The sequence below is a fragment of the Tachyglossus aculeatus genome, chromosome 11, assembly GCF_015852505.1.
Source record: "Tachyglossus aculeatus isolate mTacAcu1 chromosome 11, mTacAcu1.pri, whole genome shotgun sequence".
Taxonomy (NCBI): Eukaryota; Metazoa; Chordata; class Mammalia; order Monotremata; family Tachyglossidae; genus Tachyglossus; species Tachyglossus aculeatus.
The window spans coordinates 1,423,082-1,441,394 of record NC_052076.1 but is presented as its reverse complement, the minus strand read 5'-3'; the positions used below and the strand labels follow the sequence as shown (position 1 = coordinate 1,441,394).

The 18,313-nt window shown below is 56.0% G+C and overlaps 2 protein-coding genes across 5 annotated transcripts in view; one reads left to right on the top strand and one right to left on the bottom strand.

Moving 5' to 3' along the window:
• OGDH (oxoglutarate dehydrogenase) overlaps positions 1-5,443 on the bottom strand; it is a 32,645-nt gene extending 27,202 nt beyond the window's left edge. For 3 of the 4 annotated variants that reach the window (XM_038753406.1, XM_038753409.1, XM_038753408.1), the window contains exon 1: positions 5,388-5,443. The gene's annotated coding sequence lies outside the window, so the exon portion shown is untranslated. The remainder of the gene's footprint in view (positions 1-5,387) is intronic. The other variant, XM_038753407.1, reaches the window with a different exon arrangement.
• A 5,228-nt stretch (positions 5,444-10,671) lies between these two features.
• TMED4 (transmembrane p24 trafficking protein 4) lies at positions 10,672-15,249 on the top strand. Its single transcript, XM_038753680.1, has 5 exons — positions 10,672-10,822; positions 10,936-11,036; positions 12,894-13,019; positions 13,721-13,867; positions 14,213-15,249. Exons 1-5 carry the CDS (start codon positions 10,690-10,692, stop codon positions 14,360-14,362), a joined length of 657 nt encoding a protein of 218 aa, XP_038609608.1. The 5' UTR covers positions 10,672-10,689; the 3' UTR covers positions 14,363-15,249.
• Positions 15,250-18,313: the final 3,064 nt, after the last annotated feature.

The window sequence follows — 18,313 nt, the reverse complement described above, 5'->3', positions numbered from 1 at the left end:
GCAAGCGGGAGGTCACTGGTGACCTTTGAGAGGGCAGTTTCGGTGGAATGTAGGGGACGGAAGCAAGATTGGAGGGGGTCGAGGAGAGAGTTGGCGTTGAGGAATTCGAGACAGCGCGTGTAGACGACTCGTTCAAGGAGTTTGGAAAGGAATGGTAGGAGGGAGATAGGGCGATAACTAGAAGGGGAGATGGGGTCAAGAGAGGGTTTTTTTTAGGGTGGGGGAGACGTGGGCATGTTTGAAGGCAGAGGGGAAGGAACAAGTGGAGAGTGAGCAGTTGAACATGGAAGTTAAGGAGGGGAGGAGGGACGGGGCGAGAGATTTCATAAGACGAGAGGGAATGGGGTCAGATGAACAGGTGGCCAGAGTAGCACTTGAGAGGAGGGAGGAGTTCTCATCTGAGGATACTGCTGGGGAAGGATGGGAGAGTAGCAGATAGGGTTGAGAGCCGGCGGGTTGGAGAAGGGGGAGGAGTGACTTTGGGGAGCTCAGACCTGATGGAGTTAATTTTATTAATGAAGTAGGAGGCCAGATCGTTGGGGGTGAGGGAAGGAGGAGGGGGAGGAACAGGGGGCCTGAGAAGGGAGTTACATGTACGGAAGAGCTGACGAGGATGATGGGCATGGGTGTCACTACGGGAGGAGAAATAGTCACCAGATGTCATGGGCTCCATCCCGGGCAGTACAGACTGGGGACCCTGTGTCCCCCCCGCCCCGGCCCCGGGAGCGTCCACCTGCAGCTTGGGAAGAAGCGGGGGGACACAAGACCCAGGGAGTCGGAGGACCTGGGTTCTAATCCAGATTCTGCCACAACGATTGACGGTATTTACTGAGTGCTATTGTGTGTAGGGCACTGTACTAAGCACTTGGGAGAATACAATATAACAGAGTCGTTAGACAAGTTTCCTGCCACAACCACGTCTGTTGTGTGATGATGGGCATGTCAAACTTCTTTGTGCCTCATCTATAAAACAGGGGATTAAGACTGTGAGCCCCACATGGGACATGGACGGTGTCCAACCTGACTGTCTTGTATCTACCCCACAGCATAGAACAGCGCCTGGCACATAGTAAGTGCTTAACAAATACCATTTATTTCCCTTTTTCAAAAGCAGAGCCCTATGATCAGACCAGAAACGGCCCATCTTACTTCCCCTGGGCTCTCTGGCCGCCATGCTGGGAGACAGGGAAGGGGCCAACGAAACACAGCACCCAAGGCCGCACTGGGATCAAGAACACCAGAAGCCAGGGCAGAAGCCCAGAAGTGAGGGCAGAGGGCGGGCCATGGGCTGGAGGAGCGAGGCCGCGGTGGGCGGAGAGAGAGCACTGGGCAGGTTCGCTGCTGGGTAAAGAGAGAGTGGGCAGGAGAAGGTGAGCAAACCTGCCTTTGCCTCACCCAGCTCATTCCGTCACTTGCAGCAGGCAACCACCCATCAAAGTGCTTAGCACAAGCCAGAGAAGGGCAAGGCGCTTAAATCAACTCTTCCCCCTTCCCGGGCCCATCCAATCAGTCGTAGTTATTCAGTGCTTACTGTGGGCACAGCACTGTACTATGTATTTTTTTTTAAGGGTACTTGTTAAGCACTGTGTACCAGGCACCATAAGTGGTGCTGGGGTAGATACAAGCTAATCAGGTTGGACACGGTCCCTGTCCCACATGGGGCTCACAGTCTTAGTCCCCATTTTACAGATGAGGGAACTGAGCCACAGAAAAGTCTGGCGACTTGCCCAAGGTCACAAAGAAGAGTGGGGAAGCCAGGATGAGCAGCCAGGCCCTTCTGATTCCCGGGCCAGTGCTCTTTCCACTAGGCCAAGCTGTTTCTTCTCAAGAGTACAATATAACAGAATTGGTAGACAGTGCTTTGCACATAGTAAGTGCTTAATAAATACCATTATTATTATTGTTATTATTATATCCCCTGCCCACAATGAACTTCCATCCTTCAGAGAGGAACCGGAACCCAGCTTTGATTGGACCCCTGGACAAAACAGCCGAGCCCCCAGGGCCGGAAACACCTCTTCCACCTGGCAGAGCAGGGCCTGGCACACAGTAAGCGCTTAACGAATGCCACAGTAATTATTATCATTCGCAGCACGACAAACTAGAACCAGGGTGATCTGAAGGCGGTAGGTTTTACCTCGGCTCCTTATCGGACCAATTTCTAGTCTGGCTCTGCCCTGGCCTGCCCTGTGACTTTGGACGGCTTGCCTCACCTCTCTGGGCCCCTGAACGATGGGGAAAAGATCCCCGCTCTCCCTCCCTCTTAGATTGTGAGCTCCACGGGGGACAAGGATTGGGTCCCATCGGGTTGCCTTCTTTCTGCCCCAGTGCTCAGCACACAGTAAGAACGAAGAAAGAGTGGTGTGGCCTAGCAGAAAGAGCAAAGGGCTGGGACCTAGGAGATCCCGGTTGCACCTCTTGACTGCTTTATGACCTTGGATGAGCCACTTCTCTGGGCCTCACGGTATCCTCATCTGTGAAATGGGGATTTAATGCCTTTTCACCCTCCTTAGACTGTCCCGTGTAGGACAGAGACCATGTCTGCTCTTATCACGTATATCCACCCCAGGGACAAGTAAGGTGCTTGGCACAAAGTTAGTAAGCACTTCATACCACATTTTATTACCACTGTTGTTACCCCACTCCAAAACCAGGTTCTCAGGTATGTGGGCACCAGCTCAAGGGGCTAGAAAAGTGACCCCCATCAGGTAGTCCACGGAGAAGCCAACGGGAGTCATCAATGAGATCCCGCAGCCCAAGGCGATTGTGAAACCCGACTTTACCCGGCTTCACTCTGAAGATAAACAAGAGGCAAGGGCAATTAAGAGGCAAATAACTCCACCTCGACTGGAAGAATGCAAGGTCACTGGGCCGATACCAGGCGATCCAGAGATAGGCTAGCAGGTGGATATGGTCCAGTCCACTCCTCGCCCCACCCACGGCCGTCCTCGCACTCGATTCGAATCGGTGACCGGGGCCAAGCGTCTATCGGGGAAGAGCTGAGGTTTCAGCAGGACGCGGAGGTCACGGGCTCAGCTGGAGAATCAGCTGGTCGAGCTTCCCCATGACAAATATGGCCCAAGTCGGAGGGTGAACCTGAGCTGAAGTCCCTGGGTCACGGCCGGAGAGCTGGGGTGTGTGAGTGTGTGTGGGAATGACCCACAGGGAGGGTGTGGGGAAGGGCGTGAGGACAGATGCTGACACAGCGCTCTGCATACAGTAAGTAAGTCCTCACTGGAGAAGCAGCATGGCTCAGTGGAAAAGAGCATGGGCTTTGGAGTCAGAGGTCATGGGTTCAAATCCCAGCTCTGCCAATTGTCAGCTGTGTGACTTTGGGCAAGTCACTTAACTTCTCTGGGCCTCAGTTCCCTCATCTGTAAAATGGGGATGAAGACTGTGAGTGGTCCCCCCCACCGTGGGACAACCTGATCACTTTGTAACCTCCCCAGCGCTTAGACCAGTGCTTTGCACATAGTAAGCGTTTAATAAATGCCATTATTATTATTAATAAAGACCATCTTTATTGAGCACCCCCAGCCCTGAAGTGTCCTATCCGTCCCACCCGGTCCCTCCCAGCCCACCCTCTGGGGAGACGGGGGTGCTTGCAGAAGCGGGGGAAGCCCTCCTCCTCTAGTTGGAGGGGACGGATGGCCCAGTTTGCAGCCCAAGCCGGAAAGGAGCTGGGGCTTCTTGGGGTCCCGGGGCTTCCCCGCTTCGGCCTAGACTGTGAGCCCACTGTTGGGTAGGGCCCGTCTCTACATGTTGCCAACCTGTACTTCCCAAGCGCTTAGTCCAGTGCTCTGCACACAGTAAGCGCTCAATAAATATGATCGATTGATTGATTTGCACCCCCGAAACTAGCTAGGCAGGCGGTGCGTGGGCCAGCAGTCCTTAGGCCTCTCCCCGGGGTGGGAGGAAGGGGGTCCCCGCCAACTCGGGCGGGCCCCGTGGGAGGGGGCGTCCGTCCATCCACCTCCCCAAGCTCAGCCGATCCCTGAACGAGGAAAAACCAGGAGCTGGGGCCGAAAGCCTGTGAGCCCACTGTTAGATAGGGACTGTCTCTATATGTTGCCAACTTGTACTTCCCAAACGCTTAGTACAGTGCTCTGCACACAGTAAGCGCTCAATCAATATGATTGAATGAATGAAAGCCACGGCTCGCTCCTGGCTCAGGGTTTCAAGGCCCAAAGGGCGACCGAAAAACGTCCGGTTCTGAGCCCCGGCCCGGGTCCCCGCTCTCGCTGGGGAGGGGGCCGGTGGAGGGTGGGCCAACCTCCCGCCTGTACATATTTATTACTCTACTTATTTATCTTACTTGTACATATCTATTCTATTTATTTTATTTTGTCAGTATGTTTGGTTCTGTTCTCTGTCTCCCCCTTCTAGACTGTGAGCCCGCTGTTGGGTAGGGGCTGCCTCTACGTGTTGCCGACTTGTACTTCCCAAGCGCCTAGTACAGCGCTCTGCACACAGTAAGCGCTCAATAAATAATAACAATAACGATGGCATTTGTTAAGCGCTGTTGATTATTTAATCAATAAATACGATTGATGGATTGACCCCCGGGATCCCCACGCTGGCGCCAGTTGCTGACCCGGGCGGCCGGGCGGGATTAGGAGAAGAAGAGGAGAAGAGGTATATCACCTTTTAGACTGTGAGCCCACTGTTGGGTAGGGACTGTCTCTCTATGTTGCCAACTTGTACTTCCCAAGCGCTTAGTACAGTGCTGTGCACATAGTAAGCGCTCAATAAATACGATTGATAGGAGGAGGAGGAGGAGGGAGTCCCTGGCTTGGCACCCTGGGGGGTCCGGGCGGCGGGATTGGGAGAAGAAGGGCGCGCGAGGGCGGCGGTTGGCCCCGGCGGGGAGGCCCGGAACGCCGGCCAAGGTCAGTCGGTCAGTCGGTCGGTCGGTCGGTCAGCCGTCCGTCCGTCCGCTCGGACCGCGCCCCTTCCCGGCAGCTTCGGGGGTCGGGCACGGGACCGGCCGGCCGGACGGACGGACCGACCGGGAGGAGAGGGGAGGGCGCGGAGCCCCCCCCCGCCCCGTCGAGCCCCACGTGACCCTCACCCCGCGACCTTGCGGGCCGCCCGCTCCCTCCCTCCCTCCCCGGGCCGTCCGCCCGGGCCCCGCCCCCCCGGGCGCCGCCCGCCAATCCCCCGCCTCGCCGCCGGCGCGCGCGCCCGGGCGGCCGGCTCCCATTGGCTGCGGCGCCCGTCACTCCGCAGCCCGGCTCGGCTCCGCTCGGCGGCCCCTGGGGCGCGGCAGGGCGGGCGGTCGGACCCCTCGGCCGGACGGGCGCCGGGCTCGGCCCCACCGGAGGCCCCGCCGGGAGCGCGGCCGGCCGGGCGGGCGGACGAACGAACGGCCGTAGGCGGGCAGTTACCTGGCTCCGGCTCCGGCTCCACCCGGGAATGAGGCTCCGAGCCCGCCGCTCCCGGCAACTCCCCCCCGGCGCCCCGCCCCGCCCCGCCCCAACGTCCGGCGTCATCGCGCGGCCCCGCCCCTCCCCCTCCCGGCCCGGTCGCCTTCCGCGCCCTCGGCCCGTGACGTAGTAAAACGCCGGTTCTTTCCGCCCCCCCCCCCCCCCCCCCCCTTCGGCTTGAAGGGCTGACGGCGTGCCCACCGAGCTATTCATTCATTCATTCCCCTCGCCCCCTCCTCCCTCCCCTCCCTTCTGTTCTTCTCCAGCCCACCCCGCACCCTCCGCTCCTCCGCCGCTAATCTCCTCACCGTTAGGCCCCGTTGTCGCCTGTCCCGCCATCGACCCCCGGCCCACGTCCTCCCCCGGGCCCGGAATGCCCCCAATCCCTCTGCCCATCCTCCAACCTCCCTCTCTTCCTCCCTTCAAGGCCCTATTGAGAGCTCACCTCCTCCAGGAGGCCTTCCCACACTGAGCCCCTTCCCTCTGCTCCCCCTTGCCCCCCCTCCATCCCCCTCATCTTACCTCCTTCCCTTCCCCACAGCACCTGTATATGTATATATGTTTGTGCATATTTATTACTCTATTTTACTTGTACATATCTATTCTATTTATTTTATTTTGTTAGTATGTTTGGTTTTGCTCTCTGTCTCCCCCTTCTAGCCTGTGAGCCCGCTGTTGGGTAGGGACTGTCTCTCTACGTTGCCAACTTGGACTTCCCAAGCACTTAGTCCAGTGCTCTGCACACGGTAAGCGCTCAGTAAATACGATTCATTGATTGATTGATTTACTGAGCATGCGGAGCACTGTACTAAGCCCTCGGGTAGAGGACAATACCTAGGAAAGTACAGTTCAGCAAGAGACAGTCCCTGCCCACAACAGGCTCACAGTCGAGAAGGCTCACAGTCGAGAAGCAGCGTGGCTCAGTGGAAAGAGCCCGGGCTTTGAAGTCAGAGGTCATGGGGTCAAATCCCCGCTCTGCCACTTGTCAGCTGAGTGACTTTGGGCAAGTCACTTCACTTCTCTGGGCCTCAGCTACCTCATCTGTAAAATGGGGATTAAGACTGTGAACCCCAATGTGGGACAACCTGATCACCTTGTATCCCCCCAGCGCTTAGAACAGTGCTTTGCACATAGTAAGCGCTTAATAAATGCCATTATATAAGGGGAGCATTATGTTACTGGGAATGTCACAAGAGCGGCTAACTTGGGCAAAGCCTTATGCTGAAGGCCCACGGGGGCCTGGCCACCTCTTTAGCCCACTTGGGGTCGATGGGGAAGAAGAGGAGCGGCCTCGGGCAGGGAATAAAAGGAAGGAAGCTAAAGGGTGAATCTCTGGAGGGACCACGGGCCTCCTCCAAATGTTGGTGTCCCCAAGGGGCTGTGGACTGAGCCGCCCCAGAGTTATCATCATCGTAATCATCATCAGTTCATTCATTGTCGTTTTTATTGAGCTCTGTGTGCAGGCCACTGTACTAAGCCCTTGGGAGAGTACAATGCAATAATAAACAGACGCATTCCCTGCTCACAACGAGCTTACAGTCTAGATGGGGCGAGACAGACGCTAATATAAATAAATAAGTCACAGATTATAAATCCTGTGGGGCTGGTAGGGGGGAAGAACAAAGGGAGCAAGTCAGGGTGATGCAGAAGGGAGTGGGAGAAGAGGAAAGTGGGGACTTAGTCTGGGAAGGCCTCTTGGAGGAGATGTGCCTTCAGTAAGGCTTTGAGGAAGGGGAGAGTAGTTGTCGGTCGTTTATGAGGAGGGAGGGTGTTCCAGGCCAGAGGCAGGACGTGGGCGAGGGGTCAGGGATGAGATAGTCAAGATCGAGGCCTAGTGAGAAGGTTAGCATTAGAGGGGTGAAGTGTGCGGGCTGGGTTGTGGTAGGAGAGTAGTGAGGTGAGGTAGGAGAGCCACGGTGATTGAGTGCTTTGAAACAAAGGTGAGGTTTTGTTTAATGCCGAGGTGGACGGGTAACCACCATGATATTTATTGAGCGCTTCCTGTGTGCAGAGCACTGTACTATGCCCTTAGGAGAATACATTGCAACAGAATCAGCAGCTACGTCCCCTACCCACACTGAGCTTACAGCCTAGAGGGGGAGAACAACATCGGTACGAATAAGTAACATATAATTTATGGATGCAGACATAAGTGCTGTGGGGAGGATATCAAATGCCCATAGGTCACAGATCCAAGTGCACAGGTGACACAGAAGGGAGAGGGAGCCAGGAAAAAGAGGGCTTAATCGAGGAAGGCCTCTCGGAGGAGATGTGACCTCAGGCTCGCAAGGTGGTTTCAAGGTACTTTCCAAGGGCTTAGTAATAGTGCTCTGCACACAGTAAGCGCTCAATAAATATGATTGAAAGAATGAATGAAAGAGTGATGATCCGGTGTGTATGGCGAGGGAGGGAGTTCCAGGCCAGAAAGAGGATAGGGGAAAGGGGTTGCTGGCGGGATAAACGAGATCAGGGTGAAGCAGCATGGCCTACTGGAAAGAGCCTCGGCATGGGAGTCAGAGGACCTGGGTTCTAATTCCTGCTCTGCCAGTTGTCTGCTGGGTGCCCTTAGGCAAGTCACTTCACTTCTCTGGCCACAGTCCCCTCATCTGCAAAATGGGGAACTCAGTACTTCCTCTCCCTCCTATTTAGACTGTGAGCCCCACGGGGAACTTGATTAAAGTATACCTAACCCAGCGCATAGTACTTGGCACACAAGAAGGGCTTAACATCTCCTCCAGGAGGCCTTCCCAGACTGAGCCCCTTCCCTCCTCTCCCCCTCATCCCCCTCTCCATCCCCCCCATCTTACCTCCTTCCCTTCCCCACAGCACCTGTATATATGTTTGTACATATTTATTACTCTATTTTATTTGTACCTATCTATTCTATTTATTTTATTTTGTTAGTATGTTTGGTTTTGTTCTCTGTCTCCCCCTTCTAGACCGTGAGCCCACTGTTGGGTAGGGACCGTCTCTATATGTTGCCAGCTTGTACTTCTCAAGCGCTTAGTACAGTGCTCTGCACACAGTAAGCGCTTGATAAATACGATTGATTGACTGATCGATTGATTATTACCGGGTCACAGTGGGCAAGCTGTTGCTAGAGGAGCCAAGTGTGCGTGCTGTGACGTAAACGAAGAAGGGTGCGGGGACGGGGGTGGGGGGACGGGTAAGCCGGCAGGCCCAGGGCAGTTTGCGCTAAAGGGCGAGAAAACGGGGCTCCCAGGAACTGCAAGGGAAGGGAAGAGAATGGAAACCGGGGCTTTCTGTTGCAGGAAAGCCCAACCCTAGGGAACATTCCAAGTCACTCAATCAATTAATCAATCGTATTTATTGAGCGCTTACTGTGTGCAGAGCACTGTACTAAGCGCTTGGGAAGTACAAGTTGGCAACATATAGAGACAGTCCCTACCCAACAGTGGGCTCACAGTCTAAAAGGGGGAGACAGAACAAAACCAAACATACTAACAAAATAAAATAGAGTAATAAATATGTACAAACATATATACATATATACAGGTACTGTGGGGAAGGGAAGGAGGTAGGATGGGATGGAGAGGGGGACGAGGAGGAGAGGAAGGAAGGGGCTCAGGCTGGGTAGGCCTCCTGGAGGAGGGGAGCTCTCAGTAGGGCCTTGAAGGGAGGAAGAGAGCTAGCTTGGCGGATGGGCAGAGGGATTGGGGGCATTCCAGGCCCGGGGGGTGACGTGGGCCGGGGGTCGATGGCGGGACAGGTGAGAACGAGGTACGGTGAGGAGATTAGCGGCAGAGGAGCGGAGGGTGCGGGCTGGGCTGGAGAAGGACAGAAGGGAGGTGAGGTAGGAGGGGGCGAGGGGATGGAGAGCCACTCAACTTCTCTGTGCCTCAGTTCCCTCATCTGTAAAATGGGGATTAAGACTGTAAGCCCCACGTGGGACAACCTGATCCCCTTGTAAACTCCCCAGCGCTTAGAACAGTGCTTTGCACACAGTAAACGCTTAATAAATGCTATTATTATTATTATTATTATTATTCCCCGGAGTACCGGTCCACTTGGGGCTGCAAGAACCAGTGCGCCCCTTGGGTGTCTTCTTCTCCTGGGGCGGGAGCAAAGGGCGCACACAGGGGCCACGGGGGCCCTTGCTCAACGGGCCGGGACAGAGAAGGGCAGCACCAACTCCGCCCCGCCCGAGCCCCAGGGTAGTGCACATGCCCCTTTCCTTCCCCGACGGCACAGAGCTCAGTGCGCAGGCGCGGCGGCCCCGGACATAGAAGAAGGGAAGCAGCGTGGTTCAGTGGGAAAGAGCCCGGGCTTTGGAGTCAGAGGTCATGGGTTCAAATCCGGGCTCCGCCACTTGTCAGCTGTGTGACTTTGGGCAAGTCACTTAACTTCTCTGTGCCTCTGTTCCCTCGTCTGTAAAATGGGGATGAAGACTGGGAGCCCCATATGGGACAACCTCATCACTTTGTATCCCCCCAGCGCTTAGAACAGTGCTTTGCACATAGTAAGCGTTTAATAAATGCTATTATTATTATTATTATTATTATTATTAACCCCGCCCGAGCCCCAGGGTAGTGCGCATGCTCCTTTCCTTCCCCGACGGCACAGAACTCAGTGCGCAGGCGCGGCGGCCACGGACATAGAAGGGCAGCGCGCATGCTCCTTTCCTTCCCCGACGGCACAGGGCCCAGTGCGCAGGCGCGGCGGCCCCGGACACAGAAGAAGGGCAGCACCGAGCCCGAGGGCAGTGCGCATGCTTCTTTCCTGCCCCGACGGTACAGAGCTCAGTGCGCAGGCGCGGCGGCCCCGGACATAGAAGAAGGGCAGCGCGCATGCTCCTTTCCTTCCCCGACGGTACAGAGCTCAGTGCGCAGGCGCGGTGCCGCCGGACATAGAAGGGCAGCACCAACTCCGCCCGCCCGAGCCCGAGGGTAGTGCACATGCCCTTACGGTACAGGGCTCAGTGCGCAGGCGCGGCGGCTCCGGACATAGAAGAAGGGCAGCACCGAGCCCGAGGGCAGTGCGCATGCCCCTTTCCTTCCCCGACGGTACAGAGCTCAGTGCGCAGGCGCGGCGGCCCCGGACATAGAAGAAGGGCAGCACCGTGCCCGAGGGCAGTGCGCATGCTCCTTTCCTCCCCCGACGGTACAGAGCTCAGTGCGCAGGCGCGGCGGCCCCGGGCCGGGCGGGAGGATCCCGGCGCCTGCGCAGAGGGCTCCGAATGTCAGCGCTGAGTGGGCTTGGGGCGAGCGTGGGGCGACTGCGCCTGCGCGGAGGGCCGGGCGCGATGGCAGGCGGCGGGCGGGCGCTGGTGCTGTGGGCGCTGTGCGCGGCCGCCGCGCAGGGGCTCTATTTCCACATCGGGGAGACGGAGAAGCGCTGCTTCATCGAGGAGATCCCCGACGAGACCATGGTCATCGGTCAGGCCCGGGGGAGGGCGGGACCGGCGGGACCGGGGGGCCGGGGAGCGCGGAGGCGCGGGGCCGGCCCCCCCCTTTCCCGCGCGCTGAGCCGGCCCGGGTCCGTCCCGCAGGGAACTACCGCACGCAGCTGTGGGACAAGCAGAGCGAAGCCTTCCTGCCCTCGACGCCCGGGCTGGGCATGCACGTGGAAGTGAAGGACCCCGACGGGAAGGTACCGGACCGGGGGGTGCTGGTGGTGGTGGTGAAACACTCCAACTGCCCTCTCTAATTTCTACACTTCTAGTCGCCTAGTAATAATAATCATAAGGATGGCATTTGTTAAGCGCTCACTATGTGCAAAGCACTGTTCTAAGCGCCGGGGGGGATACAAGGTGATCGGGTTGTCCCACGGGGGGCCCACAGTCTTAATCCCCATCGTCATCATCAATCAACCAATCAATCAATCATATTTATTGAGCGCTTACTATGTGCAGAGCACTGGACTAAGCGCTTGGGAAGGACAAATTGGCAACATAGAGAGACAGTCCCTACCCAACAGTGGGCTCACAGTCTAAAAGGGGGAGACAGCGAACAAAACCAAACGTACTAACAAAATAGAATAGATAGAATAGATAGGTACAAGTAAAATAAATAAATAAATAGAGTAATAAATATGTACCAACGTATATACATATATACAGGTGGTGTGGGGAAGGGAAGGAGGTAAGATGGGGGGATGGAGAGGGGGACGAGGGGGAGAGGAAGGGGCTCACAGTCTAAAAGGGGGAGACAGAGAACAAAACCAAACATACTAACAAAATAAAATAAATAGAATAGATAGGTACAAGTAAAATAAATAAATAGAGTAATAAATATGTACAAACATATATACATATATACAGGTGGTGTGGGGAAGGGAAGGAGGTAAGATGGGCGGATGGAGAGGGGGACGAGGGGGAGAGGAAGGAAGGGGCTCAGTGTGGGAAGGCCTCCTGGAGGAGGTGAGCTCTCAGCAGGGCCTTGAAGGGAGGAAGAAAGCTAGCTTGGCGGGTGGGCAGAGGGATTGGGGGCATTCCAGGCCCGGGGGAGGACGTGGGCCGGGGGTCGATGGCGGGACAGGCGAGAACGAGGTACGGGGAGGAGATGAGGAGCGGAGGGTGCGGGCTGGGCTGTAGAAGGAGAGAAGGAGAGAATCATCATCAATCGTATTTATTGATTGCTTACTGTGTGCAGAGCACTGTACTAAGCGCTTGGGAAGTACAAGCTGGCAACATATAGAGACAGTCCCTACCCAACAGTGGGCTCACAGTCTAAAAGGGGGGAAAACCCCGTTTTGCAGATGAGGGAACTGAGGCTCAGAGAAGTGAAGTGACTTGCCCAAAGGTCACCCAGCTGACAAGAGCCAGGATTTGAACCCATGACCTCTGGCTCCAAAGCCCGGGCTCTTTCCACTGAGCCACGCTGCTTCTCTAGACTGTGAGCCCGCTGTTGGGTAGGGACCGTCTCTATGTAGTGCCAACTTGGGCTTCCCAGGCGCTTAGTACAGTGCTCTGCACACAGTAAGCGCTCAATAAATACGATTGATTGAATGAATGAATGTGCCGAGGGCTGTGCTAAGCGATTCCAGGACGTCTTCCCAGACTGAGCCCCCTCCTTCCTCTCCCCCTCTCCATCCCCCCGCCTTACCTCCTTCCCTTCCCCACAGCACCTGTATATATGTATATATGTTTGTTCGGATTTATTACTCTACTTATTTTACTTGCATATATTTATTCCGTTTATTTCATTTTGTTAATATGTTTTGTTTTGTTCCCTGTCTCCCCCTTCTAGACTGTGAGCCCACTGTTTGGTAGGGACCGTCTCTATATGTTGCCAACTTGGACTTCCCAAGCGCTTAGTACAGTGCTCTGCACACAGTAAGCGCTCAATAAATACGATTGAATGAATGAATGAATGAATGGGGGGGTCCCCTTGGGCACCGCCAGCCTGGCCCCTGACCCTGGGGCAGGCAGGCCGGCCTGTCAGCCTGGGGAGGAGCCAGGGAGGGACCGGGCCCGGGCCAGACTATCTGGTGGCTTCCCCATGGCAGGTGGTGCTGTCCCGCCAGTACGGCTCCGAGGGCCGCTTCACCTTCACCTCGCACACCCCGGGCGAGCACCAGATCTGCCTGCACTCCAACTCCACCCGCATGACCATCTTCGCCGGCGGCAAGCTAGTGAGGCCAGAGACCGGGCTCTTCTTCCCCCTTCCCCCGGGCTCCGTCTCCTTCCCTCCCTCCCTTCCTCCCTCGGCCGCTGAACTTGCATCCCTTTGGGCGGAGAAGGGAGGGGGAGACCGCAGTGAGATCCAGCGGTTGCCGAGAGACGGGTAGCGGGAGCCGGAGGAAACTCCCCGGGACGAGATCCCCTCTGTCCGAGCAGCCGGACTCCCGGTGGGTTGGCCAGGCGTATGACATTTGGCCAGGGGTCACCATCTGTGGCGTTTGTTAAAACACCTAAGTATTGTATTAAGCACTGGAGTAGATGCGTAATGACCAAGTCGGACACAGTTCCCATCCCACAGTGGGGCTCACGGTCCGAATGGGGGGAGAACCGGGATCGAATCCCCATTTTACAGGTGAGGGAACTGAGGCCCCGAGAAGCGAAGTGACTTGCCAGCGGTCATCTGGCAGGCTGGTGGAGGAGCCGTGATTCCAGCCTCGGGGCAGCCCGAAGAGCAGTAGTTTCCAGGCAGGGTGTGCCGGCCTCCCCCTCGGCCTGCCCTCCCCACCAGTCCACCCAGGGGCCCGAGGCTTTAAAGGGCAGGGCGTCTCCCCGCCCACTCACAGAAGTGGGGTGCTGGCTACCCCTGAGGGTCTGGTGCTGCCGGGCTGGGGTCTCTTGAGCAGCCGCTGAGCCGGGTGTGTTTCGTGCGCAGCGCGTGCACTTGGACATCCAGGTAGGGGAGCACACCAACAACTACCCCGAAATTGCCGCCAAAGACAAACTGACGGAGCTGCAGCTCCGCGCCCGCCAGCTGCTCGATCAGGTGGAGCAGATCCAGAAGGAGCAGAACTACCAACGGGTAAGAGGGTCCCAGCCACCCCGGGATCTGCCGTCAGCCGGCTCCCCCTCTTTGAGGGCCGAGGACCCCGCCGACCCCAGTCTGGGAGATCTGGCAACACTTAGGGGGTCTCGTCTCCTGGTGGCTAGGAAGAGTTGGGTAGCCCCATCCTGGTTCTCGCACTCAGTGGGACTCCCTGGGGCACTAAACCCGGGGAAATCCCAGAGTGGCGGTTGGCGAGGCAAACTCGCCCCCTCGGCCCACTCCGAAGCTGCACTTGAGAGGCTCGGGGGTCCCCGATTGGGTGGGGGTACGGGAGCGCCAAGCTGGAAGGGGGTGCACTGATCGCCCCTGGTGTCCCCGCAGTATCGCGAGGAGCGTTTTCGCCTGACGAGCGAGAGCACCAACCAGAGAGTGCTGTGGTGGTCCATCGCCCAGACTGTCATCCTCATCCTCACAGGCATCTGGCAGATGCGCCACCTCAAGAGCTTCTTTGAGGCCAAGAAGCTGGTGTAGCCCTTCTCCCTCCCACGCCCCTCCCCGCCCACCCGTGACCACCTCCGTAGTCCCTCCACGCCCCGGCAGCCAGTGAAAAGGAATAGGGGTCCCAGCCGCCCGCAAGCGGTGGTCTGAGGTCTCTTGGCTGGCGGCCTTTGAGCCAAGCTGGCCCCAAAGCCTGAAGACACCGACCGTCGCCCAAATCCTGGTCCCCACCTGGTCAGACCAGCCCGCCCCCGCCTGCCGTTCCACTGACCAAGCGAACCCCTTCCCTACCCACTGCCCCCGTCTCGCTCTGCTCCGCCCTTCCTGCTCGCTGGGCCTCTGCAGTGAGACTGAGATGCCGCGGGCCGGGGGAGGATGCCTGGCCAGAGGCCGCTCGCCGCCAGCCTTACCCCGCCCCTGGGCCGAGGCTGGCGGCCACCTCTTTGGGCGCCAGGAGAATGAGATTTTCTACAGAGCAGAAATATTTTTGGATCGCTGTCATTGTTCTTGGTCTCCAAAGGTAATGCTGTGAAGGGGGGCCAGAAACCCCTCGGCCCAGAGCTCCCGGGTTTCACTTCGGTTCCGGCCGGAGCGGCAGTCAGGGTGGGCCTAGAGGGTCGAAGGGTTGGACTAGCCGGCAGCCTGCTCCCGAAGAGATCTCCCAGAGAGAAGCCGGGCCCGGGTGTGACCCGTCAGGGTTTCCTGTGGGCTACTTGATCTTCAGAAGGGGCCCGGAGGGGTTGAGGTTGTGAGGTGAGCGGCTGAAAGCAGCAAGTCCCCCATCCCTCCGCCCCTCCCCTCTCCCCCCCACCTCCGGAGCTGCTCCCCGCTCAGTTTTATTTAAGATGCAGTAAATGTTTTCTTCGTGGGGCTCAGTTGTTTGTACTGATTTTTCCAATGAAATAAAACCTGTTCTGGGAGCTGTGGTGTCTGCTTTGAAATGAAGAATCAGAGCCAGGCACGTGAGGAGCAGGGGAGCAGAGTGGTTGGGGGTGGGGGTACCGTAGGCTGGTTCTGACTCTTTATTTTTTTTTTTTAACTGGCGTTTAAGCGCTTACTGTTTGACAGGCACCGTACTAAGCACTGGGGTAGATACAAGATGATGGGGTTGGACACAATTCCTGTCTTAGGTAAGGCTCACAGTCTTAATCCCCAAATGAGATAGCTGAGGCAAAGAGAAGTTAAGTGGCTTGCCCTAGGTCACAGAGTGGACAAGTTGGCAGAGCCAGGATTAGAACCCACGTCCTCCGACCCCCAGGCCTGGGCTCTTTCTCTTATGCTGTGCCCCATCTCCCCCAACTTTGTCTGAGGAACTTATCCACCCGTTCTTTCACTCCCCACCCTATGTCTTTGACAAGATCTTTCTGTTCCCACCTCTTTTGATGCCGCTTTTCAGCCCTTGAGTTTTCACTCCAGATGTATTTTTCTACATCTGCTTCTGGGCATTTTCTGTTTCCCCTAACCCCCTATGGAACTTCAGTTCTCTACCAAGCCGTGAGCCCAGGGAAGTAGCTGAAATGTGTCTAGTTCGCTTGTTTCAGGGAGGTCCGTTCAGCAGCCTTCCCCGCCACGCAAAGGCGTGTTTCTAAAATCACATAAGGATAGTAAGAATTGCGGCGTTTGTTAGGTGCTTACTATGTGCCTGGAACTGTGAGCGCTGGGGTGGATACAAGCAAATTGGGTTGGACACAGTCCCTGTCGCGTTTGGGGCTCCCAGTCTCAATCCGCATTTTACAGACGAGGTAACTGAGGCCTAGAGGAGCGAAGTGACTTGCCCAAGGTCATGCAACAGACGGGTTGGAGCTAGGATTAGAACCCACGACCTTCATACTCCCAGGCCTGTGCTGTATTCATTATGCCATCTCCAGGGGGTTCCCCTGATTAATTTCCAACCTTTCTCCTATGTGTCCCCCAACTGCCACATCAGCACTTTTTTACTTCCTCAGCCGTCCCTTGGAGCTCTCAGGTACTCTCCTTCACACTCTATTACTTCCTCCTAACAGTAATTTAAGTGCTTTTCTTTCCTGCTGGACTGTACATTACTTGTGGGCAGGGATCATTCATTCATTCATTCAATCGTATTTATTGAGCGCTTACTGTGTGCAGAGCACTGGACTAAGCGCTTGGGAAGTACAAGTTGGCAACATTTAGAGACAGTCCCTACCCAACAGCGGGCTCACAGTCTAAAAGGGGGAGACAGAGAACAAAACAAAACATTAACAAAATAAAACAGAATAAATATGTACAAACATATATACATATATACAGGTGCTGTGGGGAGGGGAAGGAGGTAAGGCGGGGGGGTGAGGAGGGGGAGAGGAAGGAGGGGGCTCAGTCTGGGAAGGCCTCCTGGAGGAGGTGAGCTCTCAGTAGGGTTTTGAAGGGAAGAAGAGAGCTAGCTTGGCGGATGTGCGGAGGGAAGGCATTCCAGGCCCGGGGGATGACGTGGGCCGGGAGTCGACGGTGGGACAGGCGAGAACGAGGCACGGTGAGGAGATTAGCGGCAGAGGAGTGGAGGGTGCGGGCTGGGCTGGAGAAGGAGAGAAGGGAGGTGAGGTAGGAGGGGAAGGTGAGGTAAGAGGGGATGTCTCCTACCTTCCAAGTCATGTCTTCCAAGTTCGTAATACAACACTTTGCACCCTGGGGAGGGGAAGGTGAGGTAAGAGGGGATGTCTCCTACCTTCCAAGTCATGTCTTCCAAGTTCGAAATACAACACTTTGCACCCTGGAGGCCCTGGATAAACACTACTCATTGATTTCTCCAGGGTTCCCCCTGTGATCCTGCCACCCTGGGTCCAGGGTTAGTGAGGAAGGTGGGCCCATCCATCCATCGATGGTAGTGAGAAGCAGTGTGGCTTAGTGGAAAGAGCATGGGCTTGGGAGTCAGAGGATGTGGGTTCTAATCCCTATCTACCACCTGTCTGCTGTGTGACTTTGGGCAAGTCACTTCTCTGTGCCTCAGTTACCTCATTTGTAAGATGGGGATTAGGACTGTGAGCCCCACGTGGGACAACCTGCTTACCTTGTATCTACTCCAGCACTTAGGACAGTGCTTGGCATGTAGTAAGCACTTTAACAAATACCATTATCATTATTATTATTATTCTCTGTGCTAGTTACTTCATCTGTAAAATGGGGATTAAGACTCTGAGCCCCACGTGGGACAACCTGATACCTTGTATCTACCCCAGTGCTTAGAACAGTGCTTGGCACATAGTAAGCACTTAGCAAATACCACAATTATTATTATTATTACTGAGCGATTATTGCTTGTGAAGTACTCTAATAAGTGCTAAGGCCCAGGCTCGTGCGGGTCCTCTCCCATCCCCAACACAGCCCTGGATCTCAGTAGCTTGTGGCTTGTGGAGAAGCAGCGCAGCTCTCCCATCCTCCTGTCTCTCCCCACTTCAATCCATACTTCACACCGCTGCCCGGATTGTCTTTGTGCAGAAATGCTCTGGGCATGTTACTCCCCTCCCCCAAAATCTCCAGTGGCTACCAATCAACCTACGCATCAGGCAAAAACTCCTCACTGTCGGCTTCAAGGCTGTCCATCACCTCACCCCCTCCTACAAACATACATGCTTGTATGTATTTATTCTATTTATTTTATTTTGTTAATATGTTTTGTTTTGTTGTCTGTCTCCCCCTTCTAGACTGTGAGCCCGCTGTTGGGTAGGGACCGTCTCTATATGTTGCCAACATGTACTTCCCAAGCACTTAGTACAGTGCTCTGCACACAGTAAGCGCTCAATAAATGCGATTGAACGAATGAAAGAGCACGGGCTTTGGAGTCAGAGGTCAGGTGTTCAAATCCCAGCTCCACCAGTTGTCAGCTGTATGACTTTGGGCAAGTCACTTAACTTCTCTGGGCCTTAGTTACCTCATCCGTAAAATGGGGGTTAAGACTGTGGGCCCCCCGTGGGACAACCTGATCGCCTTGTAGCCTCCCCAGCGCTTAGAACAGTGCTTTGTACATAGTGT